Below are 24286 nucleotides of genomic sequence, written 5' to 3'. Positions count from 1 at the left end.
CCCTTAATGTTGCCTTTTCATTATTCTTAAAAGGAAAAAGACCAAAATAAACTTTTAAAAATACAGCTCTGGCCGGTGCCGTGGCTCACTAGGCTGATCCTCTGCCTTGCAGTGCCGGCACACCGGGTTCTAGTCCCGGTCGGGGCACCGATCCTGTCCCGGTTGCCCCTCTTCCAGGCCAGCTCTCTGCAGTGGCCAGGGAGTGCAATGGAGGATGGCCCAAGTGTTTGGGCTCTGCACCCCATGGGAGACCAGGAGAAGCACCTGGCTCCTGCCATCAGATCAGCGCGGTGCGCCGGCCGTAGCGCGCCTACCGCGGCGGCCATTGGAGGGTGAACCAACGGCAAAAGGAAGACCTTTCTCTCTGTCTCTCTCTCTCACTGTCCACTCTGCCTGTGAAAAATTAAAAAAAAAAAAAAAAGAAAAAAAAAAAAAGAAAAAATACAGCTCTGGAGGCCAGCGCTGTGGCATAGTAGGTAAAGCTGCCGCCTGCAGTGCCAGCATCCCATATGGGGTTGGTTGGAGTCCCAGCTGCTCCACTTCTGATCCAGCTCTTTGCTATGGCCTGGGAAAGCAGTAGAGGATGGCCCAAGTCCTTGGGCCCCTGTACCCACACTGGGGAAGAGGCTCCTGGCTCCTGGCTTTGGATCAGCACAGCTCTGGCCATTTTGGCCAATTGAGTGAACCAGCGGATGGAATACTCTCTTTCTCTGTGCCTCTCCTTCTCTCTCTGTGTAACTCTTTCAAATAAATAAATAAATAAATAAATATTTTTAAACAAAACATTCCCTTGTTAAAACTAATGGATTTTTATTGTTGACATAGTGTCTGAAATCCTTAATATAGTCTATGTCCTGCCTAACTTCACTCCTATCTTGTACATATTTCATGTTCGCTCCAAGTGCTTGAGCCAGGTTATCATTAATTTACTTGCATAAGCTTTACTCATATCAGAGCATTTGTATTTTGTCCCCTGCTTTTAGACCTTTCTTTCCCATTTGTTTCCTTTGGATAGTGCCTATCCTTTGACTCCTCAGCTTAAAAGTCATATTCTCAGGAACATTTTCCCTATCTTGTTTCAGAAATTATTTGTATTTTTCCTTCATATCACTTCTCACAATTGTAAGTAAATAGTGCATTGGATTATTATTCTCCATGAAAGCAAGAACTGTAACTATACTACTTGTTGCTGAGTCCACAAATTCTATATGCACAGTTGTTTTACTAGAAGATGTTCAGTATTTGTTGAGTGAATTACATTGATTCATTGATTTGTCACTCCTCTCTTTATTCATTAATATTTATTTTTTGAGTCACACAGAGAGAGGAAGAGACACAGAGAGAATCTTCCATCCACTAGTTCACTTCCCAAATGGCTGCAAAGGTTGGGGCTGGGCCAGGCTGAGGCCAGGAGTCAAGAGGTTCTTCCTGATCTCTGACATGGGTGCAGGGACCTAAGCACTTGGCTATCCTCTGCTGCTTTCCCAGGCATGTTGGCAGGGAGCTGGATCAGGAGTGGAGCAGCTGGGTCCTGAACTGGCGCCCATATGGGTTGCCAGTGTTGCACTTGGTGACTTTACCTGCTATGCAGCGATGCAGGCCCATTGTTAATTATTTAAAAACAAGCACTTTAAACTTTATCTTAAAAAAATTCAGCATGTTTAGAGTTTCATTGCCTTCTATTTAAGTCTCCCTAAGGACTTTTTTCCACATCCCCCTTCTTGATGGCTGGAGGATTAGCCCTAAGTGTCTATTGGAAACAAGTGATTTTTTTTTTTTAGATATCTTGTTTCATTTTATAAACAAATGAATTTTGCTTGCTGTTTCTTAAATATTCTTGTGCTTGTTAAGCAACCTGAAAGTGCCTCAAACTTTTTACCAAAGAGTAAAATATACTCTCTGATTTCCAATTCTTTCAGCCATTCTTTGATAGTGTCATGAGTTCACTTGGTAGCTTTTCACATCATTGTAAAAACTATATTCCATGATAACAGAACTGAACCTAGTTCTTCAAGTATTGTCCACATAGAGATATGTTGAATATGAGTAGGTGATGGCCAAAAGATGAGGCAAAAAGCTGGAACTGTTTGTAGTTATCAGATTTCCTTTCTGAGGTTGGTACAGTAAAAATGATTTAAATGGATTTATTTCAGAAGTAAAAGAAATAGGGGCCAGTGCTCTGGCATAGTAATCTAAGCCTCTGTCTGGGGCGCTGGCATCCTATGTGGACATTGGTTTGTGTCTCAGCTGCTCCTCTTGCGATCTAGCTCTTTGCTTATGGCCTGAGGAAACAGTGGAAGGTGGCCCCTGCACTCATGTAGGCGACCCAGAAGAAGCTCCTGGCTCCTGTCTTCAGATCTGCCCAGCTTCAGCCACTTTCAAAGTGAACCAGCAGATGGAAGACCTCTCTCTCTGTCCCTTCTCCTCTCTCTGTAACACTGCCTCTCAAATAAATAAATAAAAATCTTCAAGAAAAAAGAAGTAAACTTAATAAAATTATGTCTTAAGACTGTATAGGCCTAACTTGTATGTTACTATTGCATCATCATCATCATCATCTTTATTTTTCTTTTAATGCTGAAGAGTAGTACGGCTCAATCCTGAGCCACCCCTTATTTTTTTTTAATTTCTATTTACTTAATTTTTAAATTTATTCTAAAAGCGGACAGACAGAGACAGAGAGATCTTTCATCCCCTGGTTCACTCCCTAAATGCCTGCAGCAGCTGGAGCTAGGACTGCAAGCCAGGTGCTCTGATATAGAATGTGGGCATCCCAACCAACATCTTAGCTACTGTGCCAAATGCCCACCCTTCACCCCTAATTTTAGTAACATTTTTTAAATCCACATGTGCTAAAACAAAGCACATTTTTAGTGCAGAACAGGGTTGTGACTGTGATAAGATTTGCGACTCCAGGTTGTCCTTCCACTAACAGTGTGAATAATTGTGAATGGGTTGCTAGGAATCTAACAGGTATACATACCCATGTCCACAGCTGTGTGTACCTGACAGAACTCTGAAGACAATTTTAGCTTAAATGAAATAGCCTTTTCTTTTAAACATATATGTGAGAATTATTAGGCAAATATATATGTATATATTTTACTTATAATATTTACTACTCTAGGTAATTGCTTGAAGAATTAACAATTTAGAAGTCCTGGAGTTATTCATTTGTTATAGTTTATGCTGAATTAATGTATTATACATTGTTTAGTACCATATGTATTAATTATTTATGTGTATAACAGGCAACTCAAAGTTATGTTGACGAATGTCCTATTGACGGATTTAGGACGAAAATTCAGAAAGACCCTACCTAGAAACGATGCTAATTTATGTGATGCCAACAAGGTGCAATCAGACTCATTGCCTTCGACATCTGTTGACAGCATAGAGACATGTCATAAATTAGAGCCTCTTCACCAAAGCCTTAATTTATCTAAAAGGTATGTTGTTCAATATTGATTTTGTTCAACTCACTACATTTGAAATAATATAAATCCAATACTCTTAAATAAAATTGCTGGAAATTATCTTGAAGGTCTACATTTGCAGATATGCCCCACTCTAAGGCAAATCTTAAAGCTGGCAATCTTGATTACAAAGTTAGTTGGTGATTTGGTACTTCGTTAAGTAGATTGATTTGGAATTACATTTAGGAACAAGTACCCTTGACATTTATTTATAGGAATTTGCTTCATGTACATATCTTTTAAAGAATTATTTTATAATATAAAATGAAGATACATGTGTATATCCATGTGTGTATATATTTCTCACTTTCTGCATCTTTAATATAACTTTAAATATATATCTATATCCTAAATATATATATCTATATCCTCATCTCGTATTTTATATTCTTTTTGAAAAAGAGGATAATATCTTCTGTTTTATAATGGTAAATATTCAGTTTAAGTTTGAAAACTAACAAACTTTGTTTTTTTTGTGTGTGTATGTGTTTAAAGATTTATTTGTTTATCTGATAAAAGAGTTTTATATATAGAGAGAGGGAGAGACAGAAAGAGATCTTCTGTTGGTTCACTTTCCAAATGGCTGCAATGGCCGGGTTTGGAAACCAGGAGCCAGGAGCTTCATCTGCCTCTCCCACGTGTATAGAGGGGGCCCAAACTCTTGGACCGCCTTCTGCTGCGTTTTCCAGGCCATTAGCAGGGAGCTGGATTGGAAGTGGAGCAGCCAGGACAAAAACTGGTGCCTGCAGGCAGTGACTTTACCCAGTAAGCCACAACCCTGGCTCGTGTGTGTGGGTATGTGTATGTGTGTGTGTGTGTGTGTTTGAAAGAATTGTATATGGAATTTGGAGCTGAAACCTAGGAGTTAACTCTAGGAATTTTTAATTTGTAATATTTTTTTATAGATTTCCATTTACAGGTTTAGCCCCAAAATGAATATTTTTAAAGGACAAAATTTTATTTTCAATTAAAATGTTTCCATTAGCTTTGATTACATTATCTGTAATCTGAATGTCAGTATATAAGTGCTTTAGATGTCAAAACCCAGGCAAAAAGTGCTGACTTTCCAGTTATTTTCTAACTAACGGTTCTGATGAACAGAACTCTGTTAACACATCTGAATGTAATATTATACATTAGTCCAAAAGGAAACTTATTCAAAAATTAAAATCATAAAAAGTTTAATGAGACTTTCCTACCAAATAAATTTTAACTTTCCAAAGCACTAAATATTGGGGTCAGACAACTTAGCATCAATAATCTGTGAAGTAGCTTGCTCTCATTTTCTTGGATTCTAGCCTCTTTCCTCCTCAGTACAGGTAAATTAATCTCGTGTTGGCAGATCTAATGGGGCTATAAGAATGACCTTTGTAAATCCTTTGACTTTTTTGAATGTAAGCTTTAATTCTTTGTAAATGACAACAAAATCATCAGTTTGCTCATCTCATGACTGTCCATTTTCCAATTAGAACAGTGTAGTGCTTTATTTTCTCAGAACTAGTTTTTGCCACCAAGAATTCTTAATGCCTAGATTATGTGTTCATGAAACTTAAATACAATATGTAAAGTCCCAATAAGATCCTAATTTGTTTTTTTTTTTCTTTCTTGTTCAGTCACTGTGGTGGGCAACAAATTGATTGCTAAATTGATCCCTGTTTTTGTATCCCCTCCCTATCTAATGACCACCCCCATATTCCCAGTTCCACAAATTAGAAGTTGGAATTGTCCTGACTCCTCTTTTTTCCTTACACTTTATGCTATTATTTATCATGTCTTGTTCTTTTAATTCCCAAATCTGTCTCCATATTTATTGCCAGGGCCTCAATTCAATAACTTGTAACTGTGTGCCTTTATTATGGCAGTAACTTTATTACACTTCCTGTGCCTAGTCTGTTTCTTCTTGGCTTATTCCTCATGTTGTTGTCAGAGTGTTTATTGTAAAAGGCAGATATTATTTTTTTTTTAAAAGTTATTTACTTAATAGAGAGAGAGAGAGAGAATGAATGAGAATCTTCCATCTGCTAGTTCACTTCTCAAATGCCCACAATTGTCAGTGGTAGGCCAGGCCAAAGCCAGAAGCCAGGGACTCCATCTGGGTCTCACATATGGATGACAGTGGCCCAAGCACTGAGCATCACCTGCTACCTCCCAGGCACATTAGCAGGAAGCTGGACCATAAGTGCTGAGTAGCTGGGATTTGAACTGGCACTCCATATGGGATGCTAGTGTCTCAAGCAGCTTCTCAATCTATTATGTAATGTGCACCCCCCTCCCCCAAGGCAGATCTTAGTTGTTACTTACTAGTTTAGCATCTCTGTGGTTACACACAACCTTCAAGATAAAGTTCAGCCTCCTTAGGTTGGCACGTAAGATCCTTGATGATCTCACCTTTCCCCGTTTCTAGCCTTGCATCTGTCTACTCTTCTATATTACACTCTGCTTCAGACCTAGGGAACTATAAAAACAATCTCCTTTTCCTTTTTGCTGATTTCTATTTGTCTGGAGCGCTGGGTTATATTTTCTTCTTTGGTAATCTTCCTTGACTCCGCATTCCAAACCTACATTTGATGCCTTGTGTAGTGCTAGCAGTCAGTTCAAATATCATGACACTCATCACCCTGTAGTGTGATTTTTACTTTCTGTGCTTCCTTGGCAGTAAACTTCCTGTGAGTTAAGATTGCAAGGATATAGTAAATGTTCGTGGCAACTGGAATTGACAGATAAACGTGTTTTGGTGCAAAAATTTTTTGAGATCTGTGTATAGTTTATTCATAATATGCATTTCTATGAACTTTTTGAAAACTCTGCATATACTTTTATTTTTTATTTTTACTTCATTACTAGTACAATAGTGTGCACATATAAAATGCTCAATAAATGTTTGCTGAATACAATAAAGATTACTTCTCACAAGAGTTATACCTATAGAATCTTTAACTGAAATACATTTTCCTCCGTCAGAAGGAATCATACTTGTATATGTTGTGATTTTGGTGCCCACCAGGAAAAGAGATTTTGCAAGCTTCAAAGAAAAAAATTGAAGAACTCTGTTGAGTATGGCTTTGGAAAATTGTTTGCTACCTAAGATTTGCTATCTGCAGTAGGAGACTTATGCCTATTTCAGTCTTTGCTTAACTTTAGCATGAGGGGTTTAATTATTTCAGAACAATAAAAGGGAGAAAAAATAATTTTTTCCTCTTAAATTTATCTTTAATTTTGACTATTAAATAAACCAAAATTACTCCTTCAATTTGTTAAACATTTTATTTGCATCCTGGAATCTAAAAGGTAGTGATATTGATATTGACTTTTTTTTTGACAGGCAGAGTGGATAGTGAGAGAGAAAGAGACAGAGAGAAAGGTCTTCCTTTTTGCCGTTGGTTCACCCTCCAATGGCCGCTGCGGACGGCGCATCTCGCTGATCTGAAACCAGGAGCCAGGTGCTTCTCCTGGTCTCCTATGTGGGTGCAGGGCCCAAGGACTTGGGCCATCCTCCACTGCCTTCCCGGGCCATAGCAGAGAGCTGGCCTGGAAGAAGGGCAACCGGGATAGAATCCAGCGCCCCAACCGGGACTAGAACCTGGTGTACCGGTGCCGCAAGGCGGAGGATTAGCTTGTTAAGCCACGGCGCCGGCTGACTTTTTTTTTTTTTAAGATTTATTTATTTATTTGAAAGAGTTACAAAGAGAGACAAGGAGAGGCAGAGAGAGAGAGAGAGAGAGAGAGAGAGAGGTGTCTTCCATCTGCTGGTTCACTCCACAATTGGCTGCAAGGTCAGAGCTGTGCCAATCCGAAGCCAGGAGCCAGGAGCTTTTTCTGGGTCTCCCAAGTGGGTACAGGGGCCCAAGGACTTGGGCCATCTTCTACTACTTTCCCAGGCCATATCAGAGAGCTGAATTAGAAATGGAGCAGCCAGGACTCTAACTAGTGCCTAAATGGGACGATGGTGCTGCAGGTGGGAGCTTTATCCGCTATGCCACAGCGCTGATATTGACTTTTATGAGAGGATATTTGGCCTTTTGATTTATGGATAAGATTGAGAAAATAAATAGAAAACACATGGTTCAAGTAAATCTTGTTAAATGATGAAGAAAAGGGTCAGGAATTTTAGAATATCAAATTTGTAGTATATAGAACACTATTTAAAAAAATAACCAAGTTATACTTTATTGTAAATCTTATCTCCATATGTGATTCAGATTTATATTTTCCTGGAAGAAAATTTCCAGATTACTAGCTTTGGTCATTAGACAGAGGCCTAATGAGAGACAGTTGCAAGCCTTTTAAGAAAATAAACTGTCTTTCTCCTGCTTCTATAAATTGACACTGGAGAAATACAGACACACTCTACCCATATTCCATTAAGAAAAGTTAGCTCACTTGGTTAATCCTCCGCTGTGCAGCCAGCATCCCATATGGGTGCCTGGTTCTATTCCCGGTTGCTCCTCTTGCAGTCCAGCTCTCTGATGTGGCCTGGGAAGGCAATGGAGGATGGCCCAAGTGCTTGGGCCCCAGCATCCGCATGGGAGAGCAGGAGGAAGCACCTGGCTTTAGGCTTCGGATAGCGCAGCACCGTCCATAGCGGTTATTTGGGGGGTGAACCAATGGAAGGAAGACCTTTCTCTCTCTCTCACTGGCTATAACTCTACCTGTCAAAAAAAAAAAAAAAAAAAAGGTTAGTTGTAGGGGCTGGTGTAGTGCAGTGGGTATAGCTGCCATCTGCATTGCTTATGGGCACCGATTTGAGTCCTGGCTGCTGCTCCACTACTTTTTTTTTTTTTTTTTGACAGGCAGAGTGGATAGTGAGAGAGAGAGAGACAGAGAAAGGTCTTCCTTTGCCGTTGCTTTACCCTCCAATGGCCACCGCGGCCGGCGTGCTGCAGCCAGCGTACCGCGCTGATCCGAAGGCAGGAGCCAGGTGCTTCTCCTGGTCTCCCATGGTGTGCAGGGCCCAAGCACTTGGGCCATCCTCCACTGTACTCCCGGGCCACAGCAGAGAGCTGGCTTGGAAGAGGGGCACCCCGACCGGGACTAGAACCCAGTGTGCCGGCGCCGCTAGGCGGAGGATTAGCCTGTTGAGCCGTAGCACCGGCCCTGCTCCACTTCTGATCCAGCTCCCTGCTAATGGCCTGGGAAAGCAGCAGAAGATGGCCCAAGATCTTGGACCTTGCCACCCACATGGTAGACCCAGATGAAGCTCCTGGCTCCTGATTTTTGCCTGGCCCAACCCTAGCCATTGTGAACCAGCAAATATAAGATATTTTTCAGCCTCTACCTCTCTTTATTTCTCTCCAACTTTTCCTTTCAAATACGAATAAAATAATTTTTAAAAAAAGTTCTCAATAATTGAAATCTTCCTGAGTAATGTAAATATATTTATTGTTTTTCTTCAATTTATATGTGTGTGAAGTTTTTTAAAAATTACATATTTCAGATATTCTGATGGTAATACTTCTTTTTTCTTTTAAAGAATTATTTATTTGATAGAGTTACACAAAGAGAGAAGGAGAGGCAGAGAGAGAGAGAGAGAGAGAGAGAGAGAGAGTCAGAGAGAAAGAGAGAGGTCTTCCATTCCGCTGGTTCACTCCCCAAATGACCGCAATGGCCAGAGCTGAGCTGATCTGAAGCCAGGAGCCAGGAGCTTCTTCCATGTCTCCTACACAAGGTGCAGGGGCCCAAGGAGTTGGGCCATCTTCTACTGCTTTCCCAGGCCATAGAAGAGAGCTGGATCAGAAAAGGAGCAGCTGGGGTCAAACCAGCACCCATATGGGATGCCCACACTGCATGCTGGGGCTTTGACACACTGCACTATAGCGCCAGCCCTGCTATAGTATTTCTTTATTTAAATTGGTAATATTCTGAGAGACAATTTATTCACTTAATATTTAGCTTAGTAAATAGCCAACTTAGAAAATCTGTGAATCTCTAAGAAAAGTTACTCAAAAATTCTTTGTTTATATACTTCAAGAAGCTGATTTAGAAGGTATATTTTGAATTTATTTCATGTGGTACAAAAATAGATTTATGACAATCTTCTTAAAATGCCACATAGCACAATCTTAGACATTATTCTAGAATTACAGCAACAATGAACACTAAATTAATTTTGTATTTTTTGCTTTTTATATTACTGCTTTATTAGCAAATATATTACCTTTTTTTTTTTTTAAATTCACAAGCTTTTATTGGGATTCCGCTCCCGGGTGAGGTTCCCTGGTCCCAACATGGTGGGGGCTGGGGAAGTCACACATCAGAGGCTGGGAGGGCTCCTTTGATAGATACAGGGCATGGGGGTTAAATGTTGAGGCAGGTCTGATCCTCATTGGTTGACCTTTAGGCACCTGCAGGGACCTTGAGAAGGACTTTACGTCCCCGGAAGTGCGGGTAGGGACTCTCCATTCCTGGAAGTATAGGCCTTCTTGCCTTACGGATCCCAAATTTACCATCCTGACCTTTTGATGAATTGAAAGGGGGCGACAATGAGTCTCTCTGGTTACTTCTTGCTGACTGGGGACGTCTTCTACAGGGGCCTGCTGGGGTTATCTTGGGGCTCCGTAGGGATAGGCATTTGTGGATGGGGAAGCATCTGGTTGACTGCCTGGTTGCTGAAGGTCTTGGTTCATTTCATTATCACCTGCTGTAAACACTTAAACAGACACTGTAGTATACAAGTCAGGGTGAGAATAGCAACCAATGATCCTAAGAGTGACATTAACCAGGTAATGAAAGGATTTCATAGAGGAGAGGAAATGAGGGGGTCTCTGGACCCTTGTGAGGATTGTTTGATCGACGTGGTTTAAATCTGTTCCCAGCCAAGACTGAGAGAAAGGCCACTCAACTTTTGCAGGTAGAGGGGTTTGTCTGTAGGGAAATTCTGAATAACCATACAACATTAAGTGGAGGAGAGGACCGTCAGTACACACAGGTTGGGAGTAGAGTCATTGATGTTAGAGTAGAGGCTATGATTACAAAGGAATGAGGCTGGCAAGATGGCAGAATAGGAAGGGAGCACACTGATAGTCCGGGGAGAGACAGTTTAATAAAAGTGGAGATACTGCAGGTTCAAGGAGAGTAGGGGAAGAAACAGCAGAGGAAACTCTGCTACTATTCATAGTGGACCTGCGTGGAGAGCGTGGGAGCCCACAATTTGGGACACCAGCGGCAGAATCAACACACCAGCGCTGGAATGTGAGGTGAGCCGAACCTCAATAGCCTGAGACACTGGCGGGCAAGCGAAAGAGGAGACTAGAGGGAACGAGGCTTGAAACCCCGTGGGGAAAAGTTCACCTGGCTAACTAGAAGAGAGAGGAAAAAAAATAAAGTAACCAATACGGACACGAGTTTCTCTCTCTCTGCTCACTTCTCAAAGGCGAGCAAGATAAAGAGCAGGCGCCATTTTGGACATACATCATAAGTGGGGTGACCACCTAGTGAACGTGTGGTGCTAATGAACTGAGACTGTGAAAAAAGAGACAGTGGGGGAGAGAACTCTTGGAATTCACGTGAGTACTCTCCAGAGATGCTACAATTCGGTAACCTTGGCAATCCAGTTCGAGACTGCAGGAGAATTTGAGCCCACACTGAGGGCAGCACAGATTTCCTGTGTGGTCCTTGGGAAAGAGCTTCCAATCGCTGGCTCCTGTGGGTATATCATTCGCCTGCTAACTACCCCCAATTCTGTTCAGCTGTGCGGAATTGCTTCCCTTTTGAATCAAAGAAAGAAAGAAAGAGACAGAGATTTACCACGCCTAACCTGGGAGTGTCACCTTTGGCACACCCTTAACCCTGAGGAATCAAACAGAGCTCTCAGGCCACACCCATCTCAAGCCTCTAAGGCTCCATCAAAAGCAGACAGTCCACTTAATACAGTCATAGTATAACAACAAAACCACAACAGCGAGGGAAGGAGAATCCAAAGAATATCTCCACAATGCCAAGCAACAAACGCAGAAACTGAGAAAACAAGAACAAGGAAGACATTAAGACACCCCCAAATGAACAAGACACCCCAAGCCAAGATTATGAAGATGATGAGACGGAAGAAATGCAAGATACGGATTACAAAAAATTTATGATAAGAACAATTCGAAGTGTTCAAAAACAAATGCTTGAGCTACGGAATTCCTTACTGGACAGGATAGAAAATCTCGTTTGAGAAAATGAAATCTTAAGGAAGAATCAAAAGGAAACGCAGAAACTAGTAGAACAGGAAAATGTGATAGTGAAGAGAAATCAAAAGTAAATGAAGAACTCGATCAAATGACAAACACATTAGAGAGCCTTAAAAACAGAGTCAGTGAAACAGAAGAGAGAATATCGGACTTAGAAGACAGAGCACAGGAAAGTATACAGTCAAACCAAAGAAAAGAAGAGGAAATTAGAAATCTAAAAACTATTGTTGGGAATCTACAGGATACTATTAAAAAACCCAACATTCAGGTTCTAGGAGTTCCTGAAGGCATGGAGAGAGAGAAAGGATTAGAAGGCCTTTTTAGTGAGATATTTGCAGAGAACTTCCTGGGTTTGGAGAAGGACAGAGACATCCTAGTACAGGAAGCTCATAGAACCCCTAGTAAACATGACCAAAAGAGATCCTCACCACGACATGTTGTAATCAAACTCACCACAGTGAAACATAAAGAAAAGATTCTAAAATGTGCAAGAGAGAAACGTCAGGTTACTCTCAGAGGATCTCCAATTAGACTCACAGCAGACTTCTCATCAGAAACCCTATAGGCTAGGAGGGAATGGCGAGACATAGCCCAGGTACTAAGAGAGAAAAACTGCCAGCCCAGAATATTATATCCTGCAAAGCTCTCATTTGTGAATGAAGGCTGTTCTGTACAGTGATCTGACCTCAAGGAGACCCAACAGGCCAGTCCACTGCAGTGGCTTTCAATGTGGTAAGCCTGGGCTTCAGCAGAAGTCAACTTGTGAAGAGCCCTGGCAGCTCTGCCAAGAGTTAGATCACTGGAAATGGACCTGCCCTGGGGTCGAAGGATGCCCAGGTCAGAGCCACAGATCTTATTGGCTCTAAGCTGAAAAGCCCTTCACTCAGCCCAGCTTCCAAAGTGACCCCTGCAGCTGAGGGGACGGCCACGTAGGTTCAGGAACATTGAAGGCAGAACTGTAAATTTCCTGTTAGAGATGCCACCTGCCTTTACCTGGCCAGCTCTCCTCCAGGCCATCTAAGTAATGAAAGTCAACAGGGTGCCTTCCCCTAGGAGGTTCACACCTCCCTTAGAATGTACCCCATGTGAAGAGATAGATAGGTCTGGGCCTCTTAACTTACAAGGCCCTAAGCCCAAGAGATTATTATCAAGCCCCTTCTATCAGGTTCTATTTGCCTCTCAATCAGAAAACTTAATTGTAGCTTAGACAGCACCTTTCTTAGCTCCTCTAATAATGACTCTGTCCTTTGTTCTAGACACTGTCTAGCGCACTTGGGCCTCATTCCTTTGTAATCATAACCTCTACTCTACCACCAATGGCTCTACTCCCAACCTGTGTGTACTGATGGTCCTCTTCCCCACTTAATGCTATATAATTGTTCAAAATTTCTCTACAGACAAACCCCTCTACCTACAAAAGATGAGTGACTTTTCTCCCAGTCTTGGCTGGAATTAGCTTTCTGGTCTGTTGGGTGTTCCCCAATAAGCCTTTTCCCTTAACCAAAAAAAAAAAAAAAAAAAAAAAAAAATGGAGGTACCTTTCTCTGAAGGGAGGAGAGAACTTCCAGTTTGACTATGACCTTGTCTAAATATGATCAGAGTCGGCAAACTTGGAAGGCTTCCATAGCCTTGGCAACTCATGACAGGAGCCTAGGGTGGTTACAGGTGCCATAAACTAGAGTGTCAATTTATTGGGTCAATAACAGGAGTCACTGTGCATTTGCTCCTCATGTGGGGTCTCTGTCCTTAGTGTGCTATACATTGTGATTTAATGCTATAACTAGTACTCAAACAGTATGTTTCACTTTGTGTTTCTGTGTGGGTGCAAACTGTTGAAATCTTTACTTAATATATACTAAATTGATCTTCTGTATATAAAGAGAACTGAAAATGAATCTTGATGTGAATGGAAGGGGAGAGGGAGTGGGAGAGGGGAGGGTTGCGGGTGGGAAGCCATTGTAATCCATAAGCTGTACTTTGGAAATTTATATTTATTAAATAAAAGTTAAAAAAAAAAGGAATGAGGCCCAAGTGGGCTAGACAGGGTGTAGAAAAAAGGACAGAGTCATTATTAGAGGGCCCAAGAAAGGTGCTGTCTCAGCCAAATAGAAACTGACAGAAGGGGCCTGATAATTAATTAGGTGGGCTTTAAGCCCTTGTAAATTATGGGACCTAGACTTATCTATCTCTTCACATAGGGTACATCCTAAGGGAGGTGTGAACCTCCTAGGGGAAGGCACCCTGTTGACTTTCATTACTTAGATGGCCTGGAGGAGAGCTGGCCAGGTAAAAGGCAGGTGGCATCTCTAACAGGAAATTTACAGTTCTGCCTGCAATGTTGCTGACCCTACGTGGCCGTCCCCTCAGCTGCAGGGGTCACTTTGGAAGCTGGGCTGAGTGAAGAGCTTTCAGCTTAGAACCAATAAGATCCAAGGCTCTGACCTGAAGTCCTTCAACTCCAGGGCAGTTCCACTTCCAGAGATCTAACTCTTGGCTGGCAGAGCTGCCAGGGCTCTTCACAAGTTGACTTCTGCTAAAGCCCAGGCTTACCACATTGAAAGCCACTGCAGTGGTCTCCTTGAAGGCAGGTCACTGTACAGAACAGCCTTTAATAGGCTGCCACCTATCTTCACATTTCTGATGCCTAGCTTTCTTTTCCTCCTGGTTTTTGTTAGAGCAGACCAGAGGATGCAAGTCAAGGGAGTGCCCGTGTCCCATCTCTAATCTTTGTGACCCAAACTAGAAGTCTATAGTCACAGACATGTTCTGTAGTAGTTTTTCTGAGGTAGATAATGCCCATGAGAAAAGCTGGGTCCTTGCTTTAAAACTTTCTTTTCCTTTGTTTGGGCTGAAAGGGAGGTCTTGCCTGTTTACTGTGCCCATTGCGAAGTAAACCTAGCTGTGAAATTATAATTTAATCTCTTATTTTGGCTATGCTATTACAGAAAATGTTAGCAATTCCTTTTATAAGATATCAAGATCAAATTTTACATCTTGCAGTGTCCTTCAGAATAGAATTACTTTCCTACCTTGAAGAGAATAGAGAAATGAGAGAACAAGTTGGACAAAAGACCAGTTGGAAGACAAGGGCTGGAGAGTGAAAACATGGAGACAATTAATCCCAAACTGATAAGACAGAGAGAGTAGACTTTGGACCAGGCCTGGTTCTAAGATAAAGTGAAGTACAGTGAGATAGTGAAGAGTTGGGGCCGCAATTGTGGAAGGTGGAGGTTTTGGCTTAGGCACTTGACCTAAAACCCAGCAGACCGGAGGGGTAGGGTGAAAAAGGGAAAAAAGAGAGAAGGAGAGTATAAGAGAGAGACAAGAGAGGAGAGGAGCTAGTGAGGAGAGAAGAGAGAGCAAGCAGGAGAGAAGAGAGAGCAGGAGAGAAGAGAGAAGAGAAAAGAGACCAGAGGAGGAGGCTAGAGAACCAAGTGTTCAGCAATTGGTCCTTTTAAAACTTTGCCGGAGGGCAGGCAGGGAAGCAGGAGCATCCCGATAGGATGGGGGTGGAGCTTGACACCGGTGGTTGGGCCACCTGGCTACCTGGCTTTCAGCAATGGTATCCAGGAGCCAGAAGCAGAGGTAGGACATGGTGACGAGGAGGAAGAATGTGCATATGGGGGCGGGAGGTTCCTGGCTAGCTGTGGGGTCCCCAGGAACTCAGGAGTGTCCAAAAAGGTGGAAGGTGGAGTGTTTGGCAGTAACACAGAAGAGGCGTCCTTAGGAGGTGGAGGCTGATCTTGGCCAGCAAGACCTGGGCTGTGGAGCAGGCAGAGAGGAAAGTAGGGGAGAGGGAGTAGGACGAGAGTGGAGATTTCAGAAAGCCTGGACATATGGGACCTCTGACCATTTTCTCTCCCTGTGCAGAAATTCTCAAGGTAATTAGGCCATGCCTGGGTAGAGTAGAAGATTAGGCGTTTACGCCGTAGGTCCTGGGCCAGTCCCAGTTTCTTCAGGTTCTTTAGGAGGCAGGCCAGGGGGCATTTTGAGTCCCACCCTCAGGACTGGCCAGATCACATTGTCTCCCCGGCAGCCCGTATCTACTGAAATTCGGGCAAGGCGTCCCCTGTCCCGGACTTCAGCAGACAGATTAGAGTTCAGTCCTCTGTGGGCCAAGCCAGTGGCAGGACGTCTCCACAGCCGCTGGGAGGCTAATCAGTGGAGAACAGAGCCCACATGCACACAATTTGGAGGTCTCTGTCCAGACAGAGAGCTAGCCAGAGATCGCAGAGACTGGGCCAACCCAGAGGAGGGAGGGAGAGCAGGGGAGGAGTTACTTACAGTTGGTCGAGCGTGGTCCGTAGTCAGCCTCGGGCACCAGACAGGTTCAAGAAGTGAGGGGGCCTCGAACCCAGAAAGGGGAGGCACGCACTCTCAGCTCCCGGGTTTCGGCACCATATGCAAGGTGTCTGGTGCGTAACAAATCTTCCCAGGCAGACGAATCAATTGATTCACAAACTTTTATGGGATTCCGCTCCCGGGCGAGGTTCCCCAGTCCCAACAGTGTGGGGGCCGGGGAAGTCGCCGCAAATATATTACCTTTTAATAAGGACTTGGTTTTTTTGAAAATTTACTCTTGACATGAAGTTATACATTAATAGCTCTTTACAGTTTTTGAAATTTATTAAATTGCATGAATCTCACAGATACCTCGCCATGTAAGCATGGAAGAAACACATAATTTGTAATTGAAAAAAATTACAATCAGAGTATAATCATGCAGAAAACACTGAGAAAATTGACACTGCTTTTTAGATCAATATACTTTCTACTATATCTCATTGCATTTCAAAATTTGTTTCTGCTGTAATTTTTTAGTATATTAATGTTATTTTGAAGTGTGATTTTATAATAATAAATAAAACAAGTTCTATTTTTGGTTACCTACTGACACTAATTACATATTTAGGAAAACAAACAGATGCTTTGAAATGACAACCTTCAGTCCTTCTTCCCAGATTGAGATAGTATGAGAAATGAGGCATATATCTTTTATATAATTTATTTTTCTCAAGGACATTCATAATTTTTTGAAATGCAGACTAGCCCTGGAATATATCTGGAAATGCTAATTTATATAGCTGTACTTCAAAAAGACAGTTTAGGTATTGAGAATTTAGTTGTCAAACTTTATAGATTTTTATTCTATAATGTTGTCACACAAAGCTATTTGTTCCTCAAAGTACCTGAATCAGTTAAGTTGCTAGGAGTTGATGAAAGGTGTTTGGGCCATGGCTGTGTGTTATAAAGAGCTGAGTGTACTTTAGTCATTGGTAACTATTCAATTATGAATTTCTAAAAAAAAACCACTACTGTCATCAAGATAATTGTAATATTAATAAATTATGACCATTTAATTATGATCATTAATAAAATTAATAATAAATTATGACCATTAAGCACCATTTGAGTGAAGAATTTATAACTTTGAACAACATGTTAATAATATGAAAATTAAAATGAGTTTTCATGTATTGTGTACCTGCTGTGTGTCAGGAATTGCACTAATTGCTTTACACCTTCTTTCATTTAATCTTTTCTTTTTTAAAGATTTATTTATTTTATTTGAAAGTCAGAGTTACACAGATAGAGAAGGAGAGGCAGAGAGAAAGAGAGGTCTTCCATCCCCTGGTTCACTTCCCAGTTGGCTGCAGTGGCCCGAGCTGCATCGATCTGTAGCCAGGAGCCAGGAGCTTCTTCTGGGTTTCCCACGCAGTTGCAGGGTCCCAAGGACTTGGGCCATCTTCTACTGCTTTCTCAGGCCAAAGAGAGAGCTGGATAGGAAGTGGAGCAGCCAGTCTCGAACTGGGTCCATATGGGATGCTGGCACTGCAAGCAGCGGCTTTAGCCACTATGCCACAGTGCCGGCCCCTGCATTTAATCTTAGCAGCTGTGTAAAGTAGAAATTATTCTTTCCATTTTAAAGATAAGGAGATCAATGATAAGAGGCAGAAATTATGTTAAATAATTTGCAACAAAGTAAGCTTACCTTTTAATTTCATTTTTCCACAAACTTTATGAATCCTCATAGATAAATTAATAGGTGAAAAATCAGACTCTGCACCTATACTTATTTGACTTTAAAGTCACTGCTCTTAATCCTTGTGTCATCCTGCTTCTATTTAATTTTCACCCCTTTGTACTTTAATTTTTCTTAACAGTAATGTAGGCATGATTCATTACCCTTTAATTGTTCTTCTTATTCTTTAATTTTTTTCCGTGGCATTTGCTCACATGGTAACAGAGTGCTTTCTAATTGAAAGGTATGCTATAGAGGCCAGCGCTGTGTCGCAGTGGGTTAAAGCCCTGGCCTGAAGCGCTGGCATCCCATGTGGGTGCCGGTTCGATTCCCGGCTGCTCCTCTTCTGATCCAGCTCTCTGCTGTGGCCTGGGATAGCAGTAGAGGATGGCCCTAATCTTTGGGCCCCTGCACCCACGTGGGAGACCCGAAGGGTAGAGGATGGCCGAAGTCCTTGGGCCCCTGCACCCATGTGGAAGACTTGGAAGAGGCTCCTTGCTCCTGGCTTTGGATCGGCACAGCTCCAGCCGTTGCGGCCATCTGGGGAGTAAGCCAAAGGAAGGAAGACCTCTCTCTCTCCCTCTCCACCTCTCCTCTCTTTTTGTTAACTCTTGACTTTCAAATAAATAAAATAAATCTTTTAAAAAAAAGAGAAAGATATGCTGTAGTAGACATACTGAAATTGTGACATGAACCTTCTCATAGCTTTAGAGGCCTTCAAGGGATACAATTTCTAGTGCAGATTGGTGTATTATCTTTCTACATGATTTTTTTTTTTGTTGAATCTTGAAATTTTTCTTTTTTAGGAAGACTTTTAGGTTTTTGTTCTACTTAAATGGACTGATTTATCCCCTAAGTCTTTTTTTTTTTTTAATCATTTCTCTCTTTCTCTTTCTGTTGTTTTTCCTTTCTTCAAAATCTAGCAACAAAATAAATATCATGCAAAACATGGCATGACCATTCATTATTCAGAAGATAATTCTTTTTTGACAGGCAGAGTGGACAGTGAGAGAGAGAGACAGAGAGAAAGGTCTTCCTTTGCCGTTGGTTCACCCTCCAATGGCTGCCGCGGCCGGCGCATCACGCTGATCCAAGGTCAGGAGCCAGGTACTTCTCCTGGTCTCCCATGGGGTGCAGGGCCCAAGTATTTGGGCCATCCTCCACTGCCTTCCTGGGCCATAGCAGAGAGCTGGCCTGGAAGAGGGGCAACCGGGACAGAATCCGGCGCCCCGACTGGGACTAGAACCCGGTGTGCTGGCGCCGCAAGGCGGAGGATTAGCCAATTGAGCCGCGGCGCCGGCCCTATTCAGAAGATAATTCTAATAGATATTTCCACTGCTTTGTTGGTCAAGTTACGTTTTTTCAACACTTTTTAAGGGACTAATTTTTTGATTCCAACTGTGTTACTTTCTTTGGAGATTATTTTTTTAAGGAGCTAAACATTTAAATAATGCTATAGTCAGGTGTTTAAACAGAGATACCAAGTAATAGCATTTCTATGATGTGTCTCCTTATAAGCTTCAAAATTCCTCTTAAATACTATATATACATTTATATTATTATTATGAGTATCATTTTAGAATTCAGTAATGATAGTGAACCATTAAAAAAATGAGATTACTTTAGAAAGTTTGTGGAGAGCTTCTTCTGGGTCTCCTGCTTGGGTGCAGGGGCCCAAGCACTTAGGCCATCTTCTACTGCTTTCCCAGGCCATAGCAGAGAGCTGGACGGGAAGTGGAGTAGCCGGGACTTGAACCAGCACCCATATGGTATGCTGGCACTGCATGCAGTAGCTTAATCTGCTAAGCCACTGCGCTGACAACCACAAAATTATTTTTAAGACATGCACGTTGGGACTAGCATCATGGTGTGGCAGGTTAAGCCACCACATCCTGTGCTGGCATCCCATATGAGCACAAGTTTGAGTCCCGGGTTTCCACTTCTAATCCAGCTCCCTGCTAATATGCCTGGGAAAGTAGCAGAAGATGGTACAAGCACTCAGGCCCCTGCATTTACATGGGAGATAATAGATGGAGTTCCAGGATCCTGTCTTCAGCCTAGCTCAGACACAGCTGTTGCAGCCATTTTGGGAATGAACCAGAGGATGGATGATCTCTCTCTCTCCACCTCTCTACCTTTCTAATAAATAAATCTTAAAGAAAAGTACATGCAAGAGGGCTTCAAAAAGTTTGTAGAAAATGCATATTATGAAAAAAACTGTATGGATTTCAAAATTGTTTTTGCACTAAAATAAAATTATCTTTCAATTTCATTTCTATAAACTTTAAAAATGATTTATTTATTTATTTGAAAGGCAGAGCAACAGAGAGAGGGAAAGAGAGAGAGAGAGAGAGAGAGAGAGAGATCTTCTATCCAATGGTCCACTCCCTAAATGACCGCAACAGCTGTGTCTGGGCCAGGCTGAAGCCAAGATCTTGGAACTCCATTCTGGTCTTTTGTATGGGTCGCAGAGGCCCAAGCACTTGGGGCATCTTCTACTGCCTTCTCAGGCACATTAGCTTGAAACTGGATTAGAAGCAGAGTGGCCAGGACTCAAATTGACACCCTCCTAGGGGATACTGACATCATAGGTGGTGGCTTAACTCACTGTATCACAATGCTGGCCTCATCGTTTCCATAAACTTTGGAAGAATCTTCATTTATCATTGATTTTTTTTATAGCTTTAGGAATATAGTGATTTTTTTTATTTCATAAATGTGAATTTACAAAGTGCAACTTTGTATTGTTGTGGCTCCCCCCCCCCACCTCCCTCTCTCCTGTGGCCCTCCCCTCTCCCTCTCCCATCCCGCCCTTTATCGAGTTTCATTTTCAATTACCTTCATATACTGAAGATCAACTTAGTATATACTAAGCAAGGATTTCAACAGGCTGCATTCACACAACCGCACAAGGTATAGGGTACTGTTCCACTAGTAGTGTTTTTATGTTTCATAGTAAAACACATTAAGGACAGAGATCCTACGTGGGGAGCATGTACCCAGTGACTCCCGTTGTTGATTTAACAATTGGCACTCTTATTTATGACATCAGCAATCACCCGAGACTCTTGCTATGAGCTGTCTAGGCTATGGAAGTCCCTTGAGTTCACCGACTCTGAACTTGTTTAATCAAGGCCGTGTCACAGTGGAGGTTCCTTCCTCCCTTCAGAGAAAGGCGCCTCTCTCCTTGATGGCCTGTTCCTTCTTCTGGGGTCTTGTTCACCAGGATCTTTCATTTAGATTGTTTTTTGCCATCGTGTCATGGCTTTCCATGCCTGTGAGACTCTCATGGACCTTTTAGCCAGATCCGAATGTCCCAAGGGTTGATTCTGAGGCAGGAGTGCTGTTTTGGGTGTTTGCCACTCTATGAGTCTGCTGTGTGTCCTGCTTCCCCCGCAGGATCATACTCTCCCTTTTAATTCTATCCTTCATTATTTGCTTACACTGGTCTTATTTGTGAAATCTCTTTGACACATACCCTATCTTTTTGATCGGTTGTGTATTTATACTGATCACTTTACCAAGTATGCTGGCATTGGTACTTGCCTCCTTGGTAAGACTGAGTTGAAATCCCCTGGCACATTTCTAGTTCCACCATTGGAGGTAAGTCCGAGAGAGCATGTGCCAACCTATATATCTCCTCCCTCTCTTATTCCCACTCCTATGTTTAACAGAGATCACTTTTCTGTTAATTTTAAATGCCTAAGAATGTGCATTGATTACAGAGTTCAACCAGCGGTCTTAGGTAGAACAAACAGAGCAACAACAACAATACCACCAACAACAAAAATACTAATTTTTAAAATAAGTCATCAGTGTAGTATATCAGATTCTCTTTATCTCTTAAAATCAGATTCTATTATCTCTTAATACTTCAAGTTCTTGGGGCTGTCATTGCATTGCGGGTTAAGGTGCCATGTGTGATGCTGGCACTCCTTGTTGGAGTGCTGATTTGAGTCCGCTTCTGATCTAGCTAATGTGCATGAGAAGGCAATGGAAGATGACCCTGTCCTTGAATCCCAGGATTTTCTGGCTCTTGGCTTTGACATGGCCCAGAACTGGCTATGGAACCAAACAGTGGATGGAAGATTCTCATTACTCTTTCCCTCTCTCTCTCTCCTCTCTCTCTCTCTCTCTCTTGTTCTCTCTTTCTCTCCCCCACACCCATTCCCTGTCTCCACCTCTCCCTTTCTGTCAGTCTGCCTTTCAAAAAATAAATCATTAAAATGTAATTAAATTTTTATCCCAAATTAAAATATTTATTTGTAAAAAATAATTATTACTTGAATTAAATTCTTTGTTAGTATTCCTGTATTTTTCTGAAAGCATTGCGAACCACAGTTGAGTTCCCTTTTGTGATAAATTTCATAGCAATACATAATGAGAACTCAGGTAAAAAAGACCTTGAGGCTCCATATTGGCCCTTTATTGTCCCTATTCCCATTCAAATCTAGCATTTTTCTTCTGTTTTAGCTATTTTTATTTATTTATTTGAGAGGCAGAGAGACAGATAAGAGAGAGCGCCCATCTACTGGTCTACTCCCTAACTCTAACAGCTGGGTTTGGGCCTGGTCAAACTGGGAGCCAGGAACTCAATCCAGTCTCCTGTGTGGATGGCAGTGACGCAACTACTGGAGCCATCTCCTGCCTTTCTTCAGGGAGTGCATTAGAAGGAAACTAGAATTGGGAGCAGAGCCAGGAGTAGAATTCTGGGAGTCTGATACGCTGTGTGGTCATCCCAGCTAGTGTTTTTTTTTTTTTTTAAAGTTTTTATTTTTTATTTTTTTTTTTTTATTTGACATGTAGAGTTATAGAGAGCGAGAGAGCGAGAGCGAGAGCAAGAGCGAGAGAGAGAGAGAAAGGTCTTCCTTCCGTTGGTTCACTCCCCAAATGGCAGCCATGGCTGGCGCTGTGCCTATCTGAAACCAGGAGCCAGGAGCTTCTTCCTGGTCTACCACGTGGGTGCAGGGGCCCAAGCACTTGGGCATCCTCCACTGCCCTCCCAGGCCATAGCAGAGAGCTGGACTGGAAGAGGAGCAATGGGGACTAGAACCTGGCGCCCACATGGGATGCCGGCGCCGCAGGCGGAGGATTAACCAAGTGAGCCACGGTGCCGGCCCTCCAACTAGCATCTTAATTGGCATGCCTAATACCTGGCCCCAAATATAGCATTTATAAGGAGAGTTCTGTCCGAGATCAAGGATATTAAGCATACAATACTAAATAGGATCAGTTATTACTCAGCTTTTTATTTCTTAAAATACTGGAGAGGAGCTACTTAGGAATGACGAAGGTTTTTTTTCTGGCTTCTAGTTGGAAGCCCACAGTTTAAGATCAGGTGACCTCATTGGTTTAAGCATCTGGGAAGGCTGGGGGATGGAGGAGGGATGATCACATGGTGATGCAGGAGCAGTCAGGAAAAACAATCAGTGTATCCTGTGTGTCTGTGTGTCTTGTGCCTATAAAACCATCATGATTCAATCATAGGACCTCTGCCACAGCAGCAGCCTAATCCAATCTAAACACCTCTCAAAGAGCCCAGCTTCAGACACCGTAACTGGATAAAACTCCAACCCTTATTAACATTAATCCATTGTCAATTAACAAAGACTTTGGGGGTTTAAACATCCATGTGATTTTGGGGAGCCAAATCCTGTTCAAACCATTACAAATCCTTAGAAATTTAAATCATATGTGGAAGAAAAATATTTCTACTTCTTGCCCCCTCATTAGAGGGTCTACTAGGTAACAGACTACCTTTCTTTCATTCTTCCTCTACTAATAGTGTTTGTTATTAGATAATGTATACTACTTAATTATTACAACACTTTTTAACTTGTTGGTGTGTTACATATGGATATTTTCAAGGGTTTCCTGAAGTATGTATAGGAAAGCTTAGTTATTGGAATCCTCTGGCAAGTTAATATTCAGGACACAGTGTAATGGAATAAAACAAAGAAGAAAACTCCTAAAGTTAATAGGTTCAGAGTTTGGTATTGTAGGTTAGGCTGCTGCCAGTGGTGTTGGCATCCCATATGAGTGCAGGTTTGAGTCCTGGCTGCTGCACTTATGATCCAGCTCCCTGCTAAAGAACCTGAGAAAGCAGCAAAAGATGAACCAAGTACCTGGGCCCTTTCCACTCGTGTGGGAGGCCTGAATGAAGCTCCTGGTTTTTGGATTCAGTGTGTTCCATCCCTGTTGCAGCCATTTGGGGAGTTAAGCAATGGATGGAAGACTATCTTTCTTTATAACTCTGCCTTTCAAATCAATCAATCAATCAATCTCTTTTTTTTCTTCAAAGGTAATATGTCTAGGTTCTTCCACCAGAAAGAGCCATTTGGGCACATCATTTAACTTTTCTGAACTTTGGGTTCTTCATGTTTGAGATAAAGAGAGGACTAATTTATTTTAAAGTTCTCCTAAGATCTGAAAATTTATATTGTCTGGGACATAGTGAAAAGAATGTAGTGAAAACAGAGTATCTCTGAGTACTACAAAAAATGTAACAGAGTACAGTGAGGTTCATGTTTTTCCTTAAAAAAAAAGTGCTCTCTCCCTTTCTACGTATATCTGTTGTTTCTCATAAAGTATTAGTGTTGGTTGTGGCCCATTAATAA

The 24286-nt window shown here is 42.0% G+C and overlaps 1 protein-coding gene across 7 annotated transcripts in view; it reads left to right on the top strand.

Moving 5' to 3' along the window:
* The window catches only part of SENP7 (SUMO specific peptidase 7), a 206426-nt gene that overhangs the window by 89001 nt on the left and 93139 nt on the right, over positions 1-24286 (top strand). For 5 of the 7 annotated variants that reach the window (XM_062207205.1, XM_062207233.1, XM_062207216.1 and 2 more), the window contains one exon: positions 3252-3449. The exons of the other annotated variants lie outside the window; for them this stretch is intronic. In XM_062207205.1, coding sequence (XP_062063189.1) covers positions 3252-3449 — 198 coding nt within the window. The remainder of the gene's footprint in view (positions 1-3251; positions 3450-24286) is intronic. 7 annotated transcript variants of the gene reach the window in all.

This window comes from Lepus europaeus, chromosome 2 (genome assembly GCF_033115175.1).
Source record: "Lepus europaeus isolate LE1 chromosome 2, mLepTim1.pri, whole genome shotgun sequence".
Taxonomy (NCBI): domain Eukaryota; kingdom Metazoa; phylum Chordata; class Mammalia; order Lagomorpha; family Leporidae; genus Lepus; species Lepus europaeus.
Note: the sequence above shows the minus strand (reverse complement) of the source record. Positions and strands in the feature narration are given on the sequence as shown.